The sequence below is a fragment of the Pleurodeles waltl genome, chromosome 1_2 (genome assembly GCF_031143425.1).
Source record: "Pleurodeles waltl isolate 20211129_DDA chromosome 1_2, aPleWal1.hap1.20221129, whole genome shotgun sequence".
NCBI classification, from domain to species: Eukaryota; Metazoa; Chordata; class Amphibia; order Caudata; family Salamandridae; genus Pleurodeles; species Pleurodeles waltl.
Window position 1 is genome coordinate 400,596,199 of NC_090437.1, and position 26,048 is coordinate 400,622,246.

The following is a 26,048-nucleotide window of genomic DNA, read 5'->3' on the forward strand; positions in this document are numbered from 1 at the left end:
CCAGTGAGGAGTTGCACAGCAGTTCCTGACTGCCTCCCGCAACGGCGCACAACATCAGCGGAATTACCTCACTTCCACCTGTCCTTCCACAGAGGAAAGGCGGTTGCCATTTCAGGGTGGGGGGGAGTCCCTGGAATAATGCTCTGTCACAGGAGATATTAGCTCACACTGGACAAATCACAATGATCCATTTCTTGTTTATAGAATGCAAAGTTCAGTTTTAGTTCCATTGTTCAGTTTGTGACTGGCTCCTCACTCTTTTGTCCCTTAGATTCCTACCGCTGTGGACGAATAGGAGATAGAGACATACCCCCATGTACAAACCCCTGATGGACTTGGCAACACTGGAGGACAGGCGCATTATCCTCATCTATAGACTAGACAGGGGCACAGTCACAGAGCTGTGTGCTCAAATGGCCAATTGGAGCCTGATCTGATATCTGCTATCTGTCACCCCACTGGGATCCCCCCTCTTGTGCAAGTGCTATCTGAACTCCGTTTCCTTGCAAGTGACAGTGGGCTTAGCAGCAGGAATGTCACAGCCAATGTTCTCAATAGTGCTGACAAGAGTGTTGTCTACCCTGATAAAGCACATGTGCAGCTACATTGCTTATCCCCAGGTTGAGGGTTTGGCCACAGTGAAGGCCGAGTTTTATGGACATATCCCCAACATAATTGGGGCAATTGATGGAATACATATTGCATTTGTCCCCCCGTCAGAATGAACAGGTGTTCAGGAATCTTAAGAGTTTCCACTCTATGAATGCTCAGATGGTGTGCCTGGTGGACCAGTACATCTCCCACATCAATGCTAAGTATCCTGGGTCGGTGCATGATGCCTTTTTCCTAAGGAATAGCAGCATCCCAAATGTGATGGGCCAACTACAGGGGCACAGGGTGTGGCTAATAGGTGAGCCCTGGTTCCCACCCAGTATATGTTGGTGTATGGGTACGGTGTGGGCCATATATGATAGTGTGTGGCTAAATGTTGTTCCTCAATATTTGCAGGTGACTCTGGTTACCCAAACCTATCATGGCTGCTGACCCCTGTGAGGAATGCCAGGACAAGGTCAGAGGAACGTTATAATGAGGCACATGGGCGAACCAGAAGGATAATTGAAACTACCTTTGGCCTCCTGAAGACCAGGTTCCGGTGCCTCCATCTACCAGGTGGATCCCTGTGCTACTCACCAAAGAAGGTCTGCAAGGTAGTGGTGACATGCTGCATGTCGCATAACCTGACCCTCAGATGCCATGTATCATTCCTGCAGGAAGAGGAGGCTGGAGATGCCCGTGTGGCAGCAGTAGACCCTGTGGACAGTGAGGATGAGTATGAGGACAACAGAACAAATGTGATCCGACAATACTTCCAATGACACACAGGTACGACAGTGTTACTTCACATTTCACATTTCAATTACATTTGTTTAAAATTGTGTTCCAATGGCATGTTGATTTTTGCAACTTCTAGGCCCACTTACTGTTCCCTCTGGCAATTCATTTTGCAGATGTTGGTGACCTGATATATGCTCATGGTGTGATCACTACAGCCAGCTACAGGTCATTAATCTATGCTCATTTTCTGAAAAGTTGATTTGTAATGTTTGTACCTGTTTTAATGAATACATATTTGACACACTCCAAATGTTTTTTTTTTCAAAGGGTTTTTACTGAAGTGCTAATATACAATGGATTTAGGCCCAGATCTCTCTACTGGGGGTGAATTTCCCCATGCCACTGGATTCAAGCTAGCCTGGCTGAGGAGGGGTGAAACCCCGCAACCGGTCCCAGGATGTTTGTTTCCAGTCCATGGAAGACCTGGCCTGGCAGTTTGGGCTGGACTGTTCCCATGGGGAACAGGGTCAAGACTGATTTTCATATGGCTGGGTCCAAACTGGAATGGCATGGCAAAAAAACTATGGATTTAGGCCCAGATCTCTGTACTGGGGGTGAATGTTTGACATTGTTCAGCATTCTGTCCATCACTTTTTCTTTTTGAATATATGGAGGGGCAAGTGCAATGGTATGGGATGATGATGGAGGTAAGTCTAGGGTATTGTGCCAGTCTGTTTGTAGCACAGGTGCATTGTCCAAGGGGACACAGGAAGGGGAGCTATGGCAGTTCAAGGTGGACAGGGTGACAGAGTGGGACACAAGGGTGACAATCAGGAGAGTCTCATTTCCTGGCAGGGGTCTTGGTCGTGTCTCTGGCTTCTATCTAGATCACAGGGAACATTTGCGGGGTGGTTCACCTTCTGCAGGGTGAGGGGCGCTAGTGGCCTGTGAGTCCTGTGGCAGGGCATCCTGGCCAAGAGTGGCAGCGGATGTGGAAGGCTGTTCAGATGTCTGGCTAGTGGCAGGGGCCCGCTGGTGTGAGACTGCATCCCTAATGTTGGCCATGTCTGTCAGCACCCCTTCAATGGAGATCAGGGTGTTGTTGATGGCCTGCAAGTCCTCCCTGATCCCCTGGTACTGTACCTCCTGCAGCTGCCTGTTCTCCTGCACATTGTCCAGGATCTGGCTCATCATGTCCTGGGAATGTTGATAAGCTCCCAGGATCTCTGCGAGAGCCTCCTGAAGAGTCGATTCCCTGGGTCCACAGCACTCCTGTCCCTGTTGGACTGTGGCTCTGTCCCCTGAACCGTGTGCCCACTGCCACTGACCCCAGGTCCCTGATTGTCTTGTGTGCGAGGTGTGTCCTGGGGTCCCTATAGAGGTGGACACACTGCTGATTGACGTGTCCTGGGGACAGAGGTATGGGTACGCTGGGTGGGTACTATGGTGGTGTTTCCTGATGGGGGAGGCTCTGTGGTGGTGTGTGACTGGGCCTGGGTAACCAGCTGTCCAGTGGTCCCTGATGGGCCAGGTAGGTCATCCAGATCCTGAAGACCAGAGTTGCTGTCATCACTGTTGGCCTCTTCAGTTGGGGGACTGGATATTGCTTGCACCTCATCTCTGGTGACATTGGCTGGGGTACCTGTGGGGATGTAAATGATGTGTTATGGTTTCTGTGTCTGACATATTGTACATCCATGGCTTCCCCTCTATGGTTGGATTTACCCTGCAAGCTTTCACTGGTGTATGTTAGTGTATGGTGGGATCGTTTATTCTCTATGGTGTGCATGCTTTCCGATGAGTGCCTATGCAGGGCTGTGAGGGGTGTACATGCATTGGTACAGCATGCAGGGCTTGGCATTGGGATAAGTGGGTTGTGATGGTGGGGTGTGTGGGATGTAGTGAAGTGATAGGGGTGGGGGTTAGGGTATGTGATGGCATGCAGGTAGGGGGGTGATCGTAGTTGAGAGTTGACTTAACAGAGTCCAGTCCTCCTCTGACTCCGGCCAGGCCCTCAGGATGCAATATTGCCAAGAATTGCTCTTCCCATGCTGTGCGTTGTGGGGGAGGAGGTGGGGGTCCACCGCCATTCCTCTGGATGGCGAGCTGGTGTCTTGCTGCTATGGAATGTACCTCCCCCCATAGGTCGTTCCACCTCTTCCTAATGTCATTCCTAGTTCTTGGGTGCTGTCCCACGGCGTTGACCCTGTCCACGATTCTCTACCATAGCTCCATCTTCCTAGCTATAGATATCTGCTGCACTTGTGCACCAAATAGCTGTGGCTTCACCCTGACAATTTCCTCCACCATGACCCTTAGCTCCTCCTCTGTGTAACAGGGGTGTCTTTGTGGTGCCATGGGTGTTGTGTGATGTATGTTGGTGAGGGTATGTTGGGTAATGTGTTGGGGTGTGTGATGTGGAGTGCGTGAATGGTGTATAGGTGTGAATAGTGTGTGGCTCTAGTTGTGTCAGTGGTCTTAGTGTCTCTCTGCTGGCAATGGTTTGTACTTGTAGAGGGTTGTTTGTAATGTGGGTGTGTGTTTTATAGTGGGGTGGGTGTGTGGGTGTGGTGTGTGCATGGGTGTCAGGTGTGTGTTGTTTGAATTGTCCAATGTGGTGTTGTTTTGTCTGTGGGTGTGTCTTGTGAGCACGGCGGCATGTACCGCCAATGGTTTACCGCTGTTGAATGTCCACCACGGTGATTTGTGGGTTTTGATACTGCCTGTTTATCACTGACCTTTGGTGTGGCGGACTTGTGTCTGGCTGAATACTGACTGATTGGTATGTGTGTGTCATAATATGGTGAATAGATATCCGCCACAGCAGCGGTAAGTTGGCGGTCGTCAGCGTAGCTGTAAGTGGGATTTACCACCAAAGTCATAATGTGGGCCTATATGTAGAGTTACCAATCATGTTTTACATGTACAAGCAATTGTTTCTGAAAATTAGTACTGTAGTGTTAATCTCCATAGTTCTGAATCTTTTCACCCCCACCCCCTTGCTGAGCCTTTAATTGATGTTTGGGATAGTTTGTTCTTAAGCCTTAATGACTTTTTTTCATGCGGTCGCAAAACAATGCAAGTTAGCACCAGTGTCACACTGGTGCTAACCCATGTGAATGTCAGTGAATTTTTTTTTTTCAGAAAACAAAAACGTTTCATTTTTTGATTTTGAAATGCATCTCGTTTTCCTTTAGGGAAAACAGGCTGCATTTAAAAAAAAAAAAACACTGCTTTATTTAAAAGCAGTCACAGACATGGTGGTCTGCTATCTCCAGCAGGCCACCATCCTTGTGAGGGCCGCCATTCCCAAGGGAGTCGCAAATTGCGAACTACCTCATGAATAATCATGAGGTGGGCATTTGTGATCCCCTTGCGAATTGTTAATAGTATCATTGATACTATACAACATTCGTTTTTGAGATTCACAAATTGCGAGTTGCTCTGACTCGCAATTTGCGAGTCACAAAACCGAACTAGGGGCCAGATGTAGCAACCCTTTTGCGAGTCGCAAACGGCGAAAATCGCCGTTTGCGACTCGCAAACGTGGGTTTGCAATTCAAAATGCATATTGCGAGTCGTTACCGACTCGCAATATGCATTTGCGACTCGCAAATAGGAAGGGGTGTTCCCTTCCTATTTGCGAGTCGGAGTGGTATGCAACTCCATTTGCGACCGCGTACGCGGTCGCAAATGGAGTCGCAGTTACCATCCACTTGAAGTGGATGGTAACCCACTGACTGGACCCCATATTATTTTTTCAGGGCAGGGAGTGGTCCAAGGGTCCACTCCCTGCCCTGAAAAATCCGAAACTAAAGGTTTCGTTTTTTTTTTGTAGTGCAGCTCGTTTTCCCTTAGGGAAAACGGGCTACACTTCAAAAAAAAAAACCTGCTTTATTGAACAGCAGGTCGCTAACATGGAGGCCTGCTGACGTCAGCAGGCCTCCATGTTAGCGAGTGCCTATACTCGCAATGGGGCCGCAATTTGCGACCCACCTCATGAATATTCATGAGGTGGGTCATTGCGACCCCATTGCGAGTTGCAGTCGGTGTCTGAGACACCGTACTGCATAGCAATTTGCGACTTGCAAATTGCGAGTCGCAGGGACTCGCAATTTGCAAGTCGCAAATTGCATTTTTGCTACATCTGGCCCTATGATACATGTAGCCCATAAAATAGCATTTAAAAAACAAAATGGCAAAAAGGTGGTTCGCAAAAATGAATGTGTTCGGTCTATTCTACCTTTTTATATGCAAAGTTCTTCACCTCTGCTGTAGAGTCTTTGCACTCATACATCTACTATCAAAATGTAGCGTTTTTACACCATACCTTTGTACTATGTAAACATGTTTGATGATGAAAGAGTGCATTGAGGGTGTGGAAGTTAAGGTTGCATATGCAAAGTTAAATTGGGAGATAAAGTTAAGATAGCCCCTTGAACTGTGATTTTCCTGTCTCTGCAAGTCATTACTAACAAACCCATAAACCTTGACCCATGCTCAAATTTAGTTCAGGAAATGTTATTGTTTAAAACAGCCGTACGACTCTTCAGTGTTGAAGCAGGAACCAATTAAACTTTTTGTTTTTGCCAGTACCAATGTTCTAAGTCACCAAATAGCATTATGATTTTTTTATTCACATGAACACACAATGTTTGTGAACATCAGATTGATGGATACATTCTGTAAGAACTCAGGATACTCTATCATGTTGTCTTTTTTGAAGTTTAAGCTTTTAAGTGTTAGTGTCAGTCAATGTGCGACACCCACACTTCCTCCCCAGTGTGCCTGTCAGTCATTAGCTGACTTGCTTTATTTAAATTTTAGCTGTGACTGCTTGGTAGAGCTTCCTGAGCAGCCGAAGGCTTTTATTTTTGTAATGACGATCAGCACACAGAGGGTGCTGATGACATTACTTTGAAGTGAAAGTAAAACTAGCCAATAAGCTCATTTTACTTACAGTGCACATCTCAGATCCCTAAGCACTGAATTGTTTGGCAGAGGTATTGTTGGAATGGGGAGGGCCCAGTTGATCCCTGTTGGGTATCGCCACAGGAGAGCAAGCCCCAAGCAGGGAACCACCACTAGACAGCAGAGATTAGGGGGAGTGACCCTTAGACAAAGGCTTGTGCTACCTCCTCCTCTGAAAAATGTAAGTCTTTCTGCCCCTCTGGGGGGCTGAGGAAGGTGATTATCCCCAAAGCCCACCAGACATCAGTGAATTTCAGAGCGGGGGCTGTTCATCCTTGGCATGGCCATGCCCCAATTCCAAAAAAGCACAAACTGTTTTTCTGCCCCCTTAGGCAGATGTAGGCAATTATACCCAATCTGTCCCCTTGGGGAGGCAGAAAGCCCACTAGACATCATGGACTGCATTCATGCAGTATTTTGTTTTGGGGGGAGCAGTCCACCTGGCATGGACCCATGCTACCCCTACCTCGGGGCCCATTAAACCTTCTGCCCCCCTGAAGGGTGAATAAAGGTATTAAGCCACAGTCTGCCCCCGCTCCCCCAGGCAGACAGAAAGCTCACTAGACACAAAGACTGGATTAATGCAGTATTTTGTTTGGGGGGAATGGCCCCCTGAGCATGGGCCCATGTTCTGCCCACCTGTGGGGCAAATAGATTTTGTGCCCTCTGGTGGTGAATAGGGGCATTTAACCCCAATCTGCCCCCTTTGGGGGTGGCAGAAATCCCACTGGACACCAGGAACAGCACCCCAGGCATGCTTCACCCCCACCCCGGAGCAATAGACTTTCTATTCCCCCGGGGGTGGATAGAGGCATTCACCCCCAATGTGTCCCCTGGGAGGCAACACCTCTGGGAATGGGCCCATGTTACCCCACCCCAAGGCCCAAAATACTTTCTGGCCTCCCTTGGGGTTGTATAAGGGTATTCACTGACAATCTCCCCCCAGTAGGCAGAAACCCCACTAGACACCATGTACTCAGTTATTTTTAGGGGGAGCAGCCCCCCCCAACCGGCATGGTCCTGTGCTTCCCCCTCACCCCGGGCCCAAAGGGCTTTTTGGACTCCCAGGCTGTGGACAGTGATATTCCCACTCAAAATACCCCCTCCCTTACCAGCGGGGCAGAAAGACACCACAGTCTGCATTCATGATCTCCACAGATCCTGGAACTTTCCTGCACAAATATGTGAGTAGAATGAGTGCTTTTAGCCAAAAGTTGAAGTTTGCAAGGACATCTGGAAAAGAAAATCTTGTGAGAGCCAAGCAAGTCACCCAACCCTTGATTTCTCTATGTGTCTAGTTCTCAAAAATGTACAGGTTTGCTAGGTTTCTCTAGGTACCGTATGGGCTAGGGCCCAAAAACCATAGCTACCCATATTACAAAATAAGGGCCAGTGTTCAATGGAAAAATTTGATGTGTCTATGTTGCTTTTTGGCCACTTTTCTGTCACAGGCACTACATCTATATACACAAGTGTGGTACTATTTTTGTCAGAAGACATGTGGGAACACAGAATAACAGAACATTTGTTGTTACTGATTGGATGTTCTTGCATTTGTGCCTTCCAGATGTAAGCCAGTATGTATGAAAGAAGGCATGTTGAAAAAATACCCTCTGACTCACATGCTAGTATGTGGACCCACAAATTCAGAGATGTACAAATAACTGTTGCTTCCAAACTCAGTATCTGCTGTAAATTTCAGAAATACATAGGTTTCCTTCATACCATCCTCTTTATCTTGCACCACATGAATTGCTCTATTCTCAATACACAATGAAAAAACATTGGAATGTGCAGCTAAGTTGTTGGGTCCGGGTACGTCCAGTTCTTGGACAACCTACAAATGGGCCTGTAAATCAGCCTTTATGACCAGAAGTTAGAGATTAAAATGCTGTCACAAATTCAAATTTTCTCCTACTCGTTTTCAAAATATTTTTATTTCAACACTTAGGCCCTCATTATGTTAATGGCGGTAATGACCGCCTACCGCTACTGCGACGGCAACCAAAACACGTCACCGTGGCTACCTACCGTCCTCCATATTATGACCGTAGCTGGAATTCCACCAGCCGGTCATGGCTGCAGACGGCGGTAAGGTGGCTCTGCTGCCAGCAGCAGCGCCACACCAGTAGACCGCCGCAGACCGTATCATGATCCATGATACGGCCTGGCGGTATTCTGCTGGCGGACACTGTTGCTGGCAGCAGCGCCATGTCCCGTCTCCTGCCGGAGGACCCCCTGCAAGCAGGTAAGTTGGGTGCTCCGACAGGGGAAAGGGGTGGGAGGTGTTGTGTGTGTGTGTGCGGGGGTGTGGGTGTATGTGTCTTTGTGCTTGCATGCCCGTGTGTGGCGTGTGGAATGCGTGTGTGCATGAATGGGTATGAGTGTGCATGTATGTTGTGTTGTGTGAATGCATGTGTGCTTGTATGTATGTCAGTATGTGTGGATGTATGTGTGTATGCATGTATGAATGCGTGGGTGAATGTGGATGAGTGTGTGTATGCGTGTGCATGTTGGTGCGTGAATGTGCATGTATATCATGGAGGGTGGAGGAGGACTTAGGGGAGGGGGGCACGGGAGACCCCTATCAGTGTCAGGGAAGGAATTCCCTGGCACTGACAGTGCCCACCACCATGGTTTTCGTGGCTGTGAGGCAAACCGCCAATGTCATATTTTGGGGAAAGGTACCACCAGCCTGTTGGCAATACCTTTCTCTAAAATACCACCGTCCGCCAGGGTTGTAATGAGGGCGTTAGTTTCTTTGGAAAAACTTTGAGGTATCTACAGAAATGGCCCCTTGATGAATTCAGGATTTTATTTACTTTTCTGAAATGTATACTTTCCCAGGATCACCACTAGGTTTCACACCTGTTTCCACCACAAACTGGAAGTAGGTTGAAAGTACAACAATGTGGATAGATGGGCTACCTCTTTGAAGAATGAAAAAACGGTGGTATAAAAGTAGATTTTTGATTCAGCTCTGCTTTTTCCTGAAAGTGGGGAAAATGGTGAATTTAGCACAACACACCTTTCGTTGATGTCACTTTTAGGAAATAGAGCAGACACTTTTTTGCAGAGCACACTCTTCCGAAAAAAACGAAATTAAGCTATATTGGCTATTTCCTCAGTCCCTGGGTACCTTTAAAATCCCCATGGTGTTGGGAAAAAAGGGCAATCATGGGGCTTGGATAACTTAAGTGGAACAAAAGTTATGGAGGCCTAAGCACAAAATACTCAAGTTAGTAACAAAATGGCTCAGCACTGGGACATAAAAACCTTAAAAGTTAAGGGGATAAAGAAGATCTGGTAGTGTTTGTTTTGCAGGTGCGTTTTGGTTAATGTTCACATACAGTAGAGTATTTTAATTCTGAATCTCATCATAACTTGTGGAGTGTATGTATACTTTGTCTGTGTGACATTTGGGTATCCTGCTGTTGAAGTGCTTCGTAACTCATCGAGTTAATCAGCGACTATAGTATGACATTGACAGTGGAGTCTGTCTGATGTTTGTACTTAAAGTTATGGTCTTTATAGGTATATTTTTTCAGTGACAATGGTGCTGGAACGGCAAGGACTACACAAACACCAAGATAATGGAAATGTTTTATTTAGTAATTATGGACAAGATTTTTTCTCTTATGATAAGTTTTATCCTGTACTTGTATATGGTACGTAAGACTGCTGAGGACACCACTTAGGAGCTTTGCTCACCACCAATTTATTAGGCTAGTTTATGGGTTTAATGTAGTGATTTTGAACATGGCCAGTAGTCTGATTTTTGTTCCTATTTTGTCCTCATTTTCCATCAGATCATGGGTGGTTCCTCCATAATAGTGAAGGAACGTCACCCCTCTGCTTAGAGTCAGGCAGTGAAAAAAATGATAATAAAGTAATTTTATTATTATTTTACTTCTCACTGTGTCTTTGACAGCTAAGGAATCTAGGGTGGGGCAGGGCCAGGTCATGGCAAGGAGGAGGAGTGGTGGACACTTAAAAGTGCGCATGTCGGTTTAGTCAGCCATCTTAGGACAGCCAAACTGAAATGCCACTTACATTTCTCCAACCCAGCTGTGTTGCACAGCTGGGTGGAGAAATGACACAGGCTCCCTTGCCTGAGCGAGCATCAGACCAGCCTGCTCAGGTTAATTCCAGCAAGCGTCTGGATTGGGAGTCTGTACTTTTGTGCCCCAGTGACTCCCAGGAGGAGAGGAGCACCAAGGCGGCTAGTGCCAGGACCAGAGAAGCAGATACTTTTTATTTTCTATTTTTACAGGCCCCCGACACACCTCCCTCCCCCCGATGCCCCAGCCCTCAGCTCTTAATTGGGGCAGATACAATGGGATGCATCCATCAGAGAGATATACTCCTTAATTTATGAGTGCAGTCGGCCCATTGTACCTGCATCATGCCTACAAATCTGGCTTAATCCCAGGGCAAAGAAATCTGGATTGCATTCTCATCATGCATTGTAGTTTGACTAAAGCCCTTCTGGACTCCCGCTTTTATACAGTCCACATCTAATGTACACTCTCTGCCCGCAGCCTTCATCAAACCACACAAAAAGGATGGGTTACCATCAACATAGATCTCTTTCCTGGTCAACATGATCAAGTAGAAGAGAAGGTTTCTTTGTCACTGAAATATATACAAACCGAGCAGAGCATCCAAGTCAAACAAAATCAGAAGAGGATTTATTCTAATTTGACTGCCAAGGATTTCGGCTACTGCACTGCATATACCGTCTCAAAAACTATAAACATATGTATATCATTAGCTTCCTCCTCTTCACACTGATTGCAGCATGGGATGGAGCCTTTGTGAATGTTGCAAACATCCTCAGAATCAAATAAACCCTGTAGAATGAAAATAAATTATTTTTCCTGAAGGGTGCTTATTTAATTGTGGAGTAAAGGATGTGTAAGGATACCTGCCAAAGGTTTGGGTGTTCCTCTACTCTCAATTATCTCCCCCAAGAGTGGGTGGGGAACTTGCAGATCTTATCATCCACCTTAACTAGTTCCCAATACCAAATAGATATTCCTTCTTTAGTGACTTACGGTCTTCAAGCCTTTCTTCAAATTCCCAACTCCCTTGCTTTCCCATCTTTGCCCTGACCCCAGGAGGTCAATTGCAGTTATTATTACCATGGTAAAGTGCCCATAGTTTCCTCCATTAGAGCCTCCCATGAGCTCACTCTGGTAAATGCACACAACTGCCATCCGCCAAACAATTGATATCTGCATTGATTGAGGGAGTTCTCAGCTTATGCACCAAAATGGCGGAGTACCCTAAGGATTTCAGATGTGATTAAACTCAGAGTGATAATCTATACTAAGGGTTTTCTTAATGCTGTACCATATATCAAAGAAAGCTCACAATTCTTTTAGCCACAGAAATCTAAGGTCTCTAACCTTTTACAGAAAACCATCCAGTCCAATCATGCCCAGCATAGCTGCATAGATTTCATCCCTTTTAAAGTAGGCCGGACTTGCTAAAGCTTTCTGCAATTCCTAGAAACAATACAAAAAAATCCTAAAGTGCTACCCCTCTTTTTCCATCTTTCTTCTTAGTATCTTCCAGCTAAGTCTAGAAACATTGGAACACTTGATGAAGCACCCTAATGTCCATTGTATCTTGGCTAAAGAATCCTTGGGAATCAAGAGACAGATGTTGTCAAATACATAATCAGCCTGGGAAGGATCGCCAACTTGACCAAATTTGCCCTGGCATGGAGTGTTAATGGAAAATGCTCCTATTTTGCTAATAATACTTTGATCTCCTTCCTAACCCTGTTTAAATTGTACTTTCTCACCCTATCTGGTTTATGAGTAACTGTGATTCCTAGATACTTAATCTTTGTTTCAAAACGCACCTTAGTGCTGTCTATATCTATGACGTTACCTCCGTCTTCTCTTTGTTCATAGAATAACTCAAAAAGCCACCAAATGCTTCATTGATTTGCTCCAAACACCCCACTGTTTTCCGGGGTTCTATGTATACAGGATAATATCTTCTGTGACCAATCTTGTTCACATAGTTCTGAGACCCAAGGGGGACTATCTCAACATCTGGTCCAAAGACCTTCACAAACGGGTCTATGTACAGATTGAAAAGTATGAGAGAGAGTGACGACCCAGGTGAGTCCCTCTCAAGATGTTAATGGTCCTTGTCAGATTCCTGTTAACCAGAATCTATGCTGATGGTGCTATAAATAGAATGTACCATGGGAGACAGCTGACAGGGCAGGAGCCCTTTAAACATTTCTTCGCGCTCCCGCTGCGCGGGGAACGCCATCTACCAGGGGAGACAGCTGACAGGGCAGGAGCCCTTTAAACATTTCTTCGCGCTCCCGCTGCGCGGGGAACGCCATCTACCAGGGGAGACAGCTGACAGGGCAGGAGCCCTTTAGACATTTCTTCGCGCTCCCGCTGCGCGGGGAACGCCATCTACCAGGGGAGACAGCTGACAGGGCAGGAGCCCTTTAAACATTTCTTCGCGCTCCCGCTGCGCGGGACGCGCGCGGGCGGCGCCCGGGCGTAGCCCGGGCCAAGGGCGGGCCCGTCTTGCGCCCGTCATCGGCAGGAGGAGACTGGGCTGGGCCACCCCCCTAAAATTATGTTTTTTTTATATTTAGTTCTGGTATAGAGGCCTCTGGCGCTAGTGGTGTAATTTTCTATTACCTCTTATTTTATAGGGGCTTCTTTTCCTCACAACATCATTTGTACTTGATAGTAGGCTTTGGGGCTCGGCTATTTTCTTCCTACAATTGTGGTTGAAATTACTTTACTAGGCCACCGGACAGACGACATGGGGAAGAGGAAGGCCGATGAGGTAGCAGTATCCCAATCTAGGGTTAAAAAACCCAAGAAACGCTCTGCCGGGAAAACGGAGGGATCTTCAACCACTAATTTACAGCAATTCAAAGCAATTGATTCACTGTTTGAAGAAGTTGAGGCTATATTGAGGAGTCCTTCCGTTGTTGGTCCTTCTAGACCGGATACCACTCTTTCCAAAAAGATTCCAGATCTCTTCAAGAAAAAAACCCAGTCACATAGAATAGAGGTTAAAGCTGATTTACACCCTTTTCCTCAATCCCAGGGTGTAACCCCTTTACCTCCGGAAACCTCACCACCCTTGGTGGGGATAAATGGTCATCTAGCTGAAGAAGATGCACCCCATGTGAGGTGCGCGTCCCCTCCCCCTATTACCATTCCTTGTTCAAATAGGTTTTCGGTTTTGGCCTCAAATCCTGTAAGTCCTGGATACCTACAGACCTTATGCGAAGAAGGTTCTGTTAAAAACTCTCTGGATGCAAAGATGGGCAATAACGAAGTTTCCCAGTTGGGTATTATTTCTCTGAAATTAGATGATGTTAAAAGTCTATTGGTAACTTTGATGAACAAAATTGCTGGACTTCAGGGTCAAAAGTCTGGTTGTAACTGTAGTGTGCCCTATAAGTCTGTCCCCTCGTCTGATCTTCTGATGGATTCCACAAAACCTAGTCCCCTCAGTATAGGTGACAAAATGACATCTTCCTCTACACACAACACCGTTAGGTGTATTAATGATAATTCCCCAACATGTGGCAGGAATGGTAGGTTTGTTTCTCAATCCATGTCTTCCGCATATGAGCGAATGTCACAATCAGGTGTAAATAAGGGTGGATCAATTTTTGGACGGGGAGATATAGATATTTCACGTCCAAAAACTTCTCAGTTAAATCCAGGAGGAATATCCTCGGTAGTAAGCTGCTGTGTTAGTCCCCGTCCAGCCACTAATCCTGATCATATGACACTATTGCAGACGCGCGTCCCTAATCAAAGGTCCAGAAGGAGGAGGGAAGTCGCGACTATCTATTTAACTAGGGTACCAAAGCTACCTCAGGGTAACAGAGAGTCGAGTGATTCACTAATTAACAAAGTGATTCACTGGATTCGTTCACAGAGGAATTGCCTCTCTGTTATCCGGTCTGATATATGTGAGGCCCACAGACACAACCAGTTAGGGTCAGAATTTGATTACATCTCGATTCTCTTCAATGATTATAGTCTAGCTAAAGATCTCCTGGCCTTTGATGCACGGACACGCACACTATGTATTGGTAGGGTATCGAATCTTAGACTTAGCAGTCAGCCGCCTGGGGCCCCGCTATCCAGAGAATGTTGTATATCCGGAATTATAGCAGCTGGGGCCATTCCCTCCCCAGTTAATTCTGTTACTTCTAAATATGAGAACCCTTCCCCCTCACTCTCTGAATTGGACTGACTGCCTGCCCCCTGTACAGTGCTTCCAAAAACAGTAAATGATGTGTGTCAATTTATAGAGATTTCGACTCCTGCCCTACCTATGAGAACAAAGTCAATATCTCCACCTCCTAAAATTAACATCATGTCCTGGAATGTAGCTGGAATCAAGCAAAAGCTGGATGACCCGGAATGGGTAAGCCTTGTAAACAAACAAGATATCTGTCTCTTCCAGGAGACATGGACTAAAGAACAGTTATCCTTACAAGGCTTTACAACCTATTTCTCTGCTGCCCAACCTGCCTCTGGTGGATTTGGAAGACAGATAGGAGGTTTAATGATTTTACTGAACAATAAGTTAGAATGTGATCACTCTGTGATAAAGTTTAACTCCTTTGATCTGCTTGGTGTGCAACTTACATTCCGTCCTGGCTTTAAAATGATAGTTCTGAATATTTATGCTAGATCTGTTCCCCGTGGGTCTGAATCAATTGTTCTTTCCCAGTTGACGGACTACATAGATGTTTTGGACCCTTCAGTTTTTCTGATTATAGCAGGTGATTTTAATTGCTCTTTTGTGTTGGACAACTCCATTAGCAATCTGACTACTGAGGAGGACGAACATTGGGGTATTCCCCAATCTAAAGAAATGGTACTTTCGCCTGTTTCCTGTGTTGCATTCCAGATGTCTTCCCTTTGCCTGAACTATGGCCTGAGAGAATGCAATGGCCGCACTAAATCTGACTCAGAGCGAGCCATTACTTTCAAGCGAGGGCTTTCCTTTAGTACTATTGATTACATTCTTCTGGACATTAGGCTATGGTCAAGTTCACTTGATATGGAAATTTTACCTCGCTTGGATAGTGATCATAATCCTTTGTGTCTTGTATTGACTAATCATGCATTTTTAAGAGTCCATCACTTAAGGATTACTAATGTTCCATTCCCTCATTTGAACCATAGACACTCTAGGGTCTGCTGGCCAAAGGTTGAATGTAACCCGTACTTGATTGGGGAAATTTATTCATCTTTTTTAAAACTCTTTGTAGATTACGAAGATCAAGAATCCTCGGATATTCCTATTATGGCGATCCACACTAAGATGGTCGATTCCCTTCAAGGTATCTTCTATAAGGAAACTTCCTTTAAATCGAGACCCGCTGACACCCTTCGCAGGGACTGGTATAATCAGGATTGTGCGCAAGCAAGATCCACCTTAAAAGAGGCTGTTAAAAATTCTACGCATGCGGCTATTAAAGAGGCTCGTTGTAGGTATGCTAATGCCCTGAAGCGAGCCAAAAGAGACTGGGAGAATGAGACATGGCAGAAACTGCTTGCAGCAGTCCAAAGTAAAGATGATAGCTCTTTTTGGCGGTTGTTGACCTCCAGTTCGAAAAGGGGTAAGGATGATATTGGGTTGCATATACAGCCCGAAAGATGGGTGTCCTACTTTTCTGAAATCTATGCTTTGCCTGTACAGCAAGCTCTGGAGGACCCTGCACATGTCGAGTGTTGGGCTGCTAATAAGATCTCATCTGAGAGAATTGTTTTTACCTTAGCTGAAACCACAGCTGCTATTGATTCTCTGAGGCCAGCAAAAGCCCCTGGCCCGGATAAGATTCCAGGGGATTTGTTCAATTCAGAACCTAAGATATGGGCATGGTATATCAATTTGTTGTCTAATGCCATAGCAGCTGGCAGCCCTATTCCAGAGTCTTGGCATGGTGCTGAAATAATACCGATCTATAAAAAGGGTGATACAGGGTTGCCTGTAAATTATCGACCAATTAGCCTTATTGATATCCTTCAGAAGACGTTTGCCAAACAAGTCTTAGAGAGGCTTACTGATTGGATTCAAGACCAGCAAATTTTATCTCCCTTACAGGCTGGGTTTCGGCCCAAAACTAATACTATGGACCAAGTTTTCAGGCTGTCATTACTGTTCTGGAAGTATGTCACCTTATCTAAGCAAAAACTCTATGTGGCTTTTGTAGACTTAAGATCCGCATTTGATCTTGTCCCAAGAGAGAAACTGTGGGAAGTATTGTACAAAATTGGTATCCCAGGGAACTTAGTGCATTTAATCCAAAGATTACATGAAAAAACATTTGCACAAGTAAGATGGGGCAATCAGGGGGAACTCACAGACAAAATAGACATCAAGAGAGGAGTGCGCCAGGGTTGCGTTCTTGCCCCAACGCTATTTACACTGTTCATCAATGAGGTGGTGCAAGTCGTGTCCAATTGTCAAAATGATGCCCCATCTTTGAATCACCATAAAATTCCAATTTTGTTATTTGCCGATGATTCTCTCTTGATCTCCAGAACCCCTATGGGCCTCCAGGTACTCATGGACAAGTTCAGTTCGTTTTGCGGTGACTATGGTCTGGAACTTAACCATAGCAAAACTAAACTTATGACCTTGGGTTGTGGCCCCACTAAGAGATATTCAATATTTTATAATGGAACGCCCCTAGGTTTGGTAAGCTCTATAGATTACTTGGGGGTGAGAATTAGCAACAATCTGCATTGGGGGGCCCAAATTGACAAAAGTTTGGCTCGCCTGGTACAGTCATCTGGAGCCATTCTTCGTTTTCATAAGTCTACTTCTGAGAGAGTGATTACTCCAATTATTAAAATTTATAGAGCAAAGGCACAAAGTGCTGCGGTCTATGGGGCAGAAATTTGGGGGTCCTCAAACACTGGCAGGCTTGCAGTGGGGGAAAACAATTTCGTGAGGTCTACTTTGGCCTGCCCTCGCAGTACCCCACTGCTGCCATTGTTCTGGGACCTTGGCCTTTCACGCATCACAGATGTAGTTGCCCTACGACCTCTGCTTTTTTGGGTCCGTGTTTGGTCCACCCCTGAGTTATCTACATACAAGGAGTCTATCCAAGACATCTTGGATAGACCAAATGTACTCACCATTCCCTGGTTTAATCACATCTCTAAATGGTTTCACAAATTGGGTCTTAGGCCCTCATTCTGACCTTGGCGGGCGGCGGAGGCCGCCCGCCAAAGTCCCGCCGTCAGGTTACCGTTCCGCGGTCGAAAGACCGCGGCGGTAATTCTGACTTTCCCGCTGGGCTGGCGGGCGGTCGCCTTCAGACCGCCAGCCAGCCCAGCGGGAAAGAGGCTTCCACGATGAAGCCGGCTCGGAATCGAGCCGGCGGAGTGGAAGCTGTGCGACGGGTGCAGTTGCACCCGTCGCGTATTTCACTGTCTGCGCAGCAGACAGTGAAATACATGTAGGGGCCCTCTTACGGGGGCCCCTGCAATGCCCATGCCAGTGGCATGGGCACTGCAGGGGCCCCCAGGGGCCCCGCGACCCCCCCTACCGCCATCCGGATCTCGGCGGTCCGACCGCCGGGATCTGGATGGCGGTAGGGGGGGTCGGAATCCCCGCGGCGGTGCAGCAAGCTGCGCCGCCGCGGAGGATTCAATGGGGCCGCGGTACACTGGCGGGACCCCGCCAGTGGTGCCGGTCCGACCGCGGCTTTACCGCCGCGGTCGGAATCCCCATTGGAGCACCGCCGGCCTGTCGGCGGTGCTCCCGCGGTCCTCCGCCCTGGCGGTCAAAGACCGCCAGGGTCAGAATGACCACCTTAGTGAGCTATGGAGTCATCCAGAAAGTATAAGGAAGGAGCAGAAGAATCATTTGAAAACTGTATACTGGACTTATGTCAGGGAAAACTATCTGCTGTGCCCTACTCACGGCAGATTGACCTCACAATTTTTTGATTTTAAATGGTATCCGTCTTTTGAATCTTTTATGGATATAATTCTTGACCCATTAAGTAAGAGTTTATATATCCAGTTCAGATATGGTTGTCTGCCTCTCAAATCATATGGCAGTAAGTGGAGTGCAACTACAAGATCTGATTTTTGTCCGAGCTGTACCCATAATCCAGAATCCATTGTACATTTTATGTTTTTATGTCCTGCCTATTTGATTGCGCGTCGAAAGTGGTTACGGTCAGTGTGTAGAAATATGGGGGTAAGACATTGTATTGTTGCCTTAAGAATTTTGATGAGGGAAAGTTCCCCCCCCCTTACCCTGTGCGGTTAGTAAGTACATTACAGCTGCCTGGCATGTGCGTATTAATCGCTTGGGGAAAGTTGCTGATGCGGAACTTACTTCAAAAATAAGGACAACATGAAAAATTGACAATGGAATGTTTTAGTCATCAAATCTTAACCACACACCTAGACTGGAACAAAACCCCATGATTAATTTAAATGACAGTCAGTAGGAGATTAGGTGTTTGGTTTTTATGTGTTTTAAGGCCGTAAAGGATGTTCTTTTTTATTCCTCTTATTTCCTTTTTAACTTAATTTTTACTTATCTTTTTACCGGTGGTTGTTTTGCTTTTATGGTTGAAAGTAACCGAATAAAGCTATGTATGTAAACAGGAAACAGAATGTTAATTGCAGTAATAAACGCTGATGGGAGGCCAACGGTATCAAAAGTCGACTGCAAGTAAGCCCAGCACACCCTATCAAACGCTTTAGCTGCGTAAATAGTTACTGTGGCCAATGGATCTGAGTTGGTAGTTGCCATATATATATTGATGATATCAGCTAATGTATAAGGTCATGCAACTGTATACTTGACACTAAACCTTATGATGTGAATGTACAATATCACATAGTACGATAGACCGTCTTCTGGATGGAATTCCAGCAGAGACCTTATGATCCTAATTTAATAGATATAATGGCCTATATCAATAAGACTTCATTTTTAGGTTTCAGAAGTACAGTAATTATTGCTTTGTTACAGGATGAAAGAATAGCATGACCACCTGCCAGCAGTTCATTCAATAAATCTTTCCATAATGGAACTATAATTTCTTACACGGCCAAACAGCATTCTACCTGAAGAACATCCGGTTCTGCTGCCTGCCCACTGTGAGTTCTGTTTATTTGTGAAAAGATTGCTTCCTCAATAATATCTCTCAGGAGATCTTGTTGTTCTTCACTAGGCAAGATTGGGCTTTTTTTCATCATTAACCACTATCTCACATCTGATTTCTTAAAATACTCGCCTCAGAATATAAATCCTCAAACAGTTTAAGTAAACATTCTTCTGTCTTCACAGAGGATGTCCAGGTTGTGGGGGAGGGAGGAATTTGCAAATTCATCAGTGGCAGCAGGGGGAAAGTTTTTTTGGCGGGGGGAAGAAGGAAAGAGTGCCTCACCCTCACTGATTAGCACACTCACCATGGCCTTGGCCTTCAGAAGCAACCTGATGGCTGGTGAGTGTAATTGGTTCAAGGCCACCCCCAGACCCTGCCCCCTCCAAGCCTATCCAAGTGCATTGACAGCTTACAAAGCCTTATATGTTAAGTGACTTTCTGTTTAATGTCAGATTATGTTTACACTTCTCATCTGCTGTACTCTTCCCTTCACAGCTAACCTGGCCACCACAGACATCATCTTCTTAATTTGCTGTGTGCCCTTCACTGCCACTTTATACCCATTGCCAAGCTGGGTCTTTGGAGACTTCATGTGCAGATTTGTCAACTATCTTCAACAGGTATGTTTTTGATGTGAATAAAACTACTTTTTCATAGATTCAGGACTCACAATATGCAGTTACTGATGTGATTTTTGGCAACAATCTAGAATTAAATTTGATTATTATTGGGATGGATGATGGCCCACATCAATGAATAATCACAGTTCTTGTCAAAGTGAACCCTCAAAGTCACTTAAATTGACCTCTACTCTCTTGCAACTATGGCACAGAGCAGACATGGATCACTGACAGATTATAGGAAACTAAAATATTGTGTGGACATAATATGTACAGGTGCATTTTTTTGTGTGGCGGTCACTGTCGTGATGTGTATAGTTGTGCATGTGTGTGTATGTAGATGAGTGTGTTGGTTGTTGTGGTTGTGTTGTGTGTGGATGCAGTGTCACTAGTGTGTGTATGTTGTGCGACGGATGTACTTTATGTTTGTTTGCAGCATATAGGTGTTGTGTTGTATAATGACAATGGTTAATGGTGTGTATGTGGTGTGCTGTATTATGTGTGATGGAGGGGGTTGCATATGTCAAGGGTAGAGTGGGTGTGTGACTTACCTGTATTCCACTGTCCAATGTGCATTGGATCCAGCAATGTCCTCCCTTCGTCAGAAAACTGCCAGCAGTACACCGCCTGTCCAACTGTAACATCTAAATAAAGCCAATGGGAACCCACCTGCTTGATAGCTAGGAAGGGCGCTCCGTCATGGCGGTCTTCAGCTCAGCCACAATACATCTAAATACAGCAGGCGGAACACCGTCGAATTGACAGTCGGCTTGGGCCCGCCGCCTGCACAGCTTGGCGGTAATACCGCTAAGATCTAAATCAGGACTTTAGTCTCTTTTTTGGAGCTTGGATCCTTCATCAAGGCAAGGCTACAGTTGTATCAGACATTGAATTCTATGAGGCCAGATACTTTCTCGCCAAGGGTCCCCTGAACAGACTTTGCTGCTATGGATAATATATCAGCATGAGAAATCAGATTTCTTATCCCAGCAAGGTCATGCCTTGGTCAGATAGACTGGGTAGTTTGACCCAGTCCTCAAGAGGTCTGGAAGTTCAAATATATTTTAAGTCCCAGAATGTCAGGGGTAGTAGGAGAAGTCCAGTTAGACATGGTCAAGAGTCCCAGGACCTCAAGAACAGCACTAGGGGGCAAGACTCACTCTAGCAGAGGCCACCAGCAGGATCCAGGTCAGGTCCAGTTGGTGCTGGTTAGATGGGAACTTCAGGGCAAAGGCATCTTGCAGCTTTTTGTAGCCCTTTTGCCACAAGGGATGTCTGCCAAATGACCCTTGGAGTCCACCTTTTGTCATGCATACAAGAGGGGCAGGTACAGTCCTTCAGGGCTGCTCTCAGGTCACAAGCAGCAGGTCCAGTCTTCTTCTCTTCTTTCGTAGATCCAAATGTTTACTGAAGGGGGTGCCTAGAGATATAACGTTAATGCCTGACACTAGTCAGTGGGTGTGAGCGACTCCTGGGCCCTCCCTAAGCATTCAGGTGAAAGCTCCCTGTGATTACTCAGTGGTAACCCTACCCACATTTGCAGCAGTTCCTGTTTGTCCTACTGCAAACCATCCCATAGTGCCCCGAACTCCCAAAATCCAAGATGAAAAAAAATGTCTCCCCATGTGTAAAGCCTGTGTGCTCCCCACAGACAGGTGGCCAGGGTAATGAGCAGTCACCGCCTCTGTTACTTTAAACCAGTTCTGGGGCAGTTTCCCCCCACTGGGTTTGTTACCTGCCTGACTGGAAGGACAAAAGCTGAGGCTTTTCCAAGTGGCATCTAACATTTGCTTGTGATGGGGGAGGGGTCTTTTAGAGCTAATTAAGTTCCTAGGTACACTTCAACTAGCCTTCCTGAAAGGGGAACAGAAACCACCTCCCCGCATCCAAGCCATTGTCTCTTTTCTGGGTGCAGTTTTCACGTCTCATCAGGGCAAATCACCCAGTGGACTACTGTTGGAAACTGTTAGACCTGTCAGCCTTGGGGTGGTCTTTCCCCAAACGTTTTGCCTTCTTGCCTCCAATTTTGCTGAATTAATTTATGTTAACTTTAGGACTCCATGCACCTTACCACTGCTAACCAGTGCTAAGGTGCTTGTGCTTGCTCCCTAAAACATGGTTTGATTGGCATATGCCCAAATGGCATATTTAGCTTACTCATACGTCCGTAGTAAAATACAGTATTTGTGCCTAGGGCCTCTAAATTAAATGCTACAAGTGGGCCTGCAGCACTGATTGAGCCACCTACTTACATAGCCCTTTAAACATGTCTCAGGCCTGCCATTGCAGAGCTTCTGGGTGCAGTTTAAAATACTGTGTTGACCTGGCAAAATAACTATTTTGCCGGGCCCAAACCTTCCTTTTTAAAATATATGTCACCCCTAAGGTAGGCCCTAAACAGCCTCCAGGGCAGGGTGTATTGCATTTGAAAAAGTTGGACATGTACTTCTAAGTTTTAAATGTCCTGGTAGTGAAAACTCTATCTTTTTTCACTACTGCAAGGCCTATCTATGCCATCAGTTAACATTGGAATTCCTTTATTACATCTTATAAGTCTAATTTACAATCTGCAAGAGTTATGTTTTTCGAGTTTGGTGTCTCTGAAATCACAAGTTAAAATCACAATTTATGGTGAAGTCGGATTTTAAATTGTAATTCTGAAAATGCCACTTTTATAAAGTTGCCATTGTCTTACTTTAACCATTTAGGCCCCGATTTATACTTTTTGGTGCAAAACTGCACTAACGCAGTTTTGCACCAAAAAGTTTAGTACCGGCTTGCACCATTTCTATGCACCAGCCGGGTACCATATTTATGGAATGGTGCAAGCTGGTGCAAAGGGTAGGCTAGCGTAAAAAAAAATGGCGTTAATCGTGTGGGGCTGGCAGTATGGAAGAAGTGGGTTTTGCACCAAAAGATGTCATTAGGCAGGTTAGAGTAAAAAAAAAAGACTCTAACCAGCTTAAAGTCATTTTCAGATGCAAAAGCATCCATACCACATGACTCCTGTCTTAGAAAGGACAGGAGTCATGCCCACCACCCCAATGGCCAGCACAGGGGGCCAGGGTCCCCTGGGCATGGCCATTGCACCCAGTGCCATGTAGGGGGCCCATTTCAGGGCCCCCAATGGCACCTAAAAAAAGAAAATACTTACCTGTACTTATCTATACTTAGCTGGGATGGGGTCCCACATCCTCCGCAGTCCCTTTGGGGTGGATGGGGGTGTCCCTGGGGCCTGGGGAGGGCACCTGTAGGCTTATTCCATGGTGTTCCACCATGGAAATAGGCCCACAGGTCCCCTAACGCCTGCCCTGACCCAGGTGTTGAAAAATGGGGCAAAGCAAGCTTTGCACCATTTTTTGACCCTTCCTCCCTCCTGTGCACCATTTTTGCACTGGAGTATAAATATGGCGTTAAGACCATAGAGTAATTTGTTGCCCGGGAATACCTAGCTTGCATCTCATTAAGGCAAGGTAGGTTTCCACGTCTAAAAAATAACTTTAACACCATAACTTTGGTGCTAGACGGGTCTAGCGCAAAAGTATAAATATGGAGTTAGTTTTGCACTGAATTAGAGTAAAAGAAAAATGACGCTAATTTGGTGCAAACAGAGTATAAATACGCCCCTTAGTGTCTGCTATCTGTCTCTGAGCACATGTCTGTGGTGGGTGAAAGCTTGGCTTTGTGTATTCCCTCTAGATAGCCACAAACAATGGGAGCTTAGGTTTGACTTGCTGGGTCCTAATGGGCCATCCTGTCAGGATGGAAGGAAGGAACTTGCCACAGTCTCACACCTACACCTGAATAGGATGTGTCCTTCCCCACACAAAGAGCTGCATACCCCCTTGTATTGAGTCTCGAGCTAGGGTAGGAAGGGATGACCTCTGTGCATTTCAAATACTTCTTTGAAGTCTCCCCAACTTCAAAGGCACAAATGGGTATAAGAACTGGTCCTCAGACCCTACCTCTTCAGTACAATTCTGGACTTGTGATACCATGCCAGGAAAAAGGACTGCTGTGCTGCTACAGGGACTGCCACTCTGCTGGACTGCTGCTCCGGAAAACTGCTTCCTGGATGTGCTGACCTGCTGCTCTCCTTACCTGAGTGAAAAAGACTGGACCTGCACCTCTCCAACCCAGAACCCAGAGTGACTCCAAGGGCCAGATGACAGTCTCCTGATCTGAAGTCTCAGGGATGCAAAGACTTCTAATCAACCCAACACTGCAACTGGACTCTGCTAGATATGAGCTTGACCTGCCAAGTGGTGCCATCCCAGGCCTGGGCCCTTTGAAATAGATCTTAAGGTGCTGTTTAAGCAGAACCAGTGCATCTCTGTTGTTACGTGGACAGAACCAGTGCAGCTCTGTTGTTACGTGGACAGAACCAGTGCAGCTCTGCCGTTTGTATGGATAAAAATGGCACATTGTTTAGGTGCAAGGCCCATGCATCCTTGTCGGTGCCAGCTTTGCCGATGACGTTGAACTCCTCTTCGTAGGGACTGCGCGTATTGGAGTCAGCCCATCACCTCAATGTCAATGTGGCTGTCACCAGCACCCAAAGTCCATCGCAACTCAGCTCCAACACATCGCCACCACTGTGTGGGGAATTTAGATGCACCTCCTTGACTGCATGAGGAAGTTCGGTGCATCTCCTCAACGGGGTGGTTTGGAACCAACGCACACACCCGTACAAGGATTTTCATGTACTTTAGTTCAGCAGGACGAAAGAGGTCCCTGTAGTCGACCAGCACTCCATCGTGGTCAGCTTGAACTTTTGATTTTGTCCCGGTCTGCCGCTATCAGATATCGCCAGTTAGTGCTTTTTGCTTCTGAGTGCTATTTTACAGTTTGTTCCTTAAAAGTTCCTAACTCACATTCTACTTATTGGAATTCTGTTGTTTTTGTCTTGTTAAGTTCTATTTTTCTAACCAGGTGTGGTATCTTTTTGTGCGGTATTTTCTCTCTTTTACTTTTTGAAGTGTTGCACAAATACTTTACACATTGCCTCTTAAGTTAAGCCTGACTGCTCTGTGCCAAGTTACCAGAGGGTTGAGCACAGGTTAATTGAGGGTGTGTTTGGGATTTACCCTGACTAGGATCATGGTTGTTTTTGACTAAGGTTTACACATCAGTCAACCATCAACTCAATTTCTAACGGAAACCTAATGCAGATTGCCTCCAGGAGATTCTTCCTGGGAAAAGGTCATTTTCAATTTTTTTTTTTTTTTACAGAATACTTTTTACAAATTCAACTCTACCATTAAGGTGGGCTTTTATAAATATTAAAAAGTGGTGTATCATATTTCTAGTTGGTTTCAACCTCAAGATATCAGAATTAGTAAATAACCCACATCCTATTGTTTTCTGTGGTCCAACCTGAGCCTTACTACCATGAAAATAGGTTTTGTGTGGTAGTCACTCTCAGCACATGTTATCATTGAATTGCTACATATCCTACTTTTAAATGCTACACACCCTGCCTTGCGGGCTGCAAGGCTTAGATAGGAGTGACTTATTATTAGTTTAAAAGAATGTTTTCTACCTTCAATAAGGGGTCCACTGCATCTGTCAGGATATATATGTAAGCCTGAAGTCATGTTTGCCTGCTGATAGCACAATGGGTGTTGCAGTATACTAGTGGCATTTAACTTCCAGATCCTGAATGCACTTTTTACACAGTTAAATTCAATTCTTTTTTATGTTCTGGAACTTAAAAGATGTCCACATAAAGCCAAATGTAGCAACAAACATAAATCACATTAGTCTACACTTAGAAAACATATTTAAATAATGTAAAAGCTTTTGCACAAATAACCTCATTTTTCAGGTACTAGAGAAATCCTCGGGCCACCACAACTGACTTAATATTATGCCTTGAAATGTGGTGTCACAGAAGAATCAGTGTGGAGCAAACAAAGATCACATGATTAAAATCCTGTATGCCCCTATTGCACAAATTG

General features: G+C 45.6%; 1 protein-coding gene across 1 annotated transcript in view; it reads left to right on the forward strand.

Moving 5' to 3' along the window:
• LOC138254445 (G-protein coupled receptor 54-like) overlaps positions 1-26,048 on the forward strand; it is a 657,759-nt gene that overhangs the window by 289,525 nt on the left and 342,186 nt on the right. Inside the window, exon 2 of the mRNA XM_069205814.1 lies at positions 19,964-20,088. Within this exon, the coding sequence (XP_069061915.1) occupies positions 19,964-20,088 (125 nt within the window). The remainder of the gene's footprint in view (positions 1-19,963; positions 20,089-26,048) is intronic.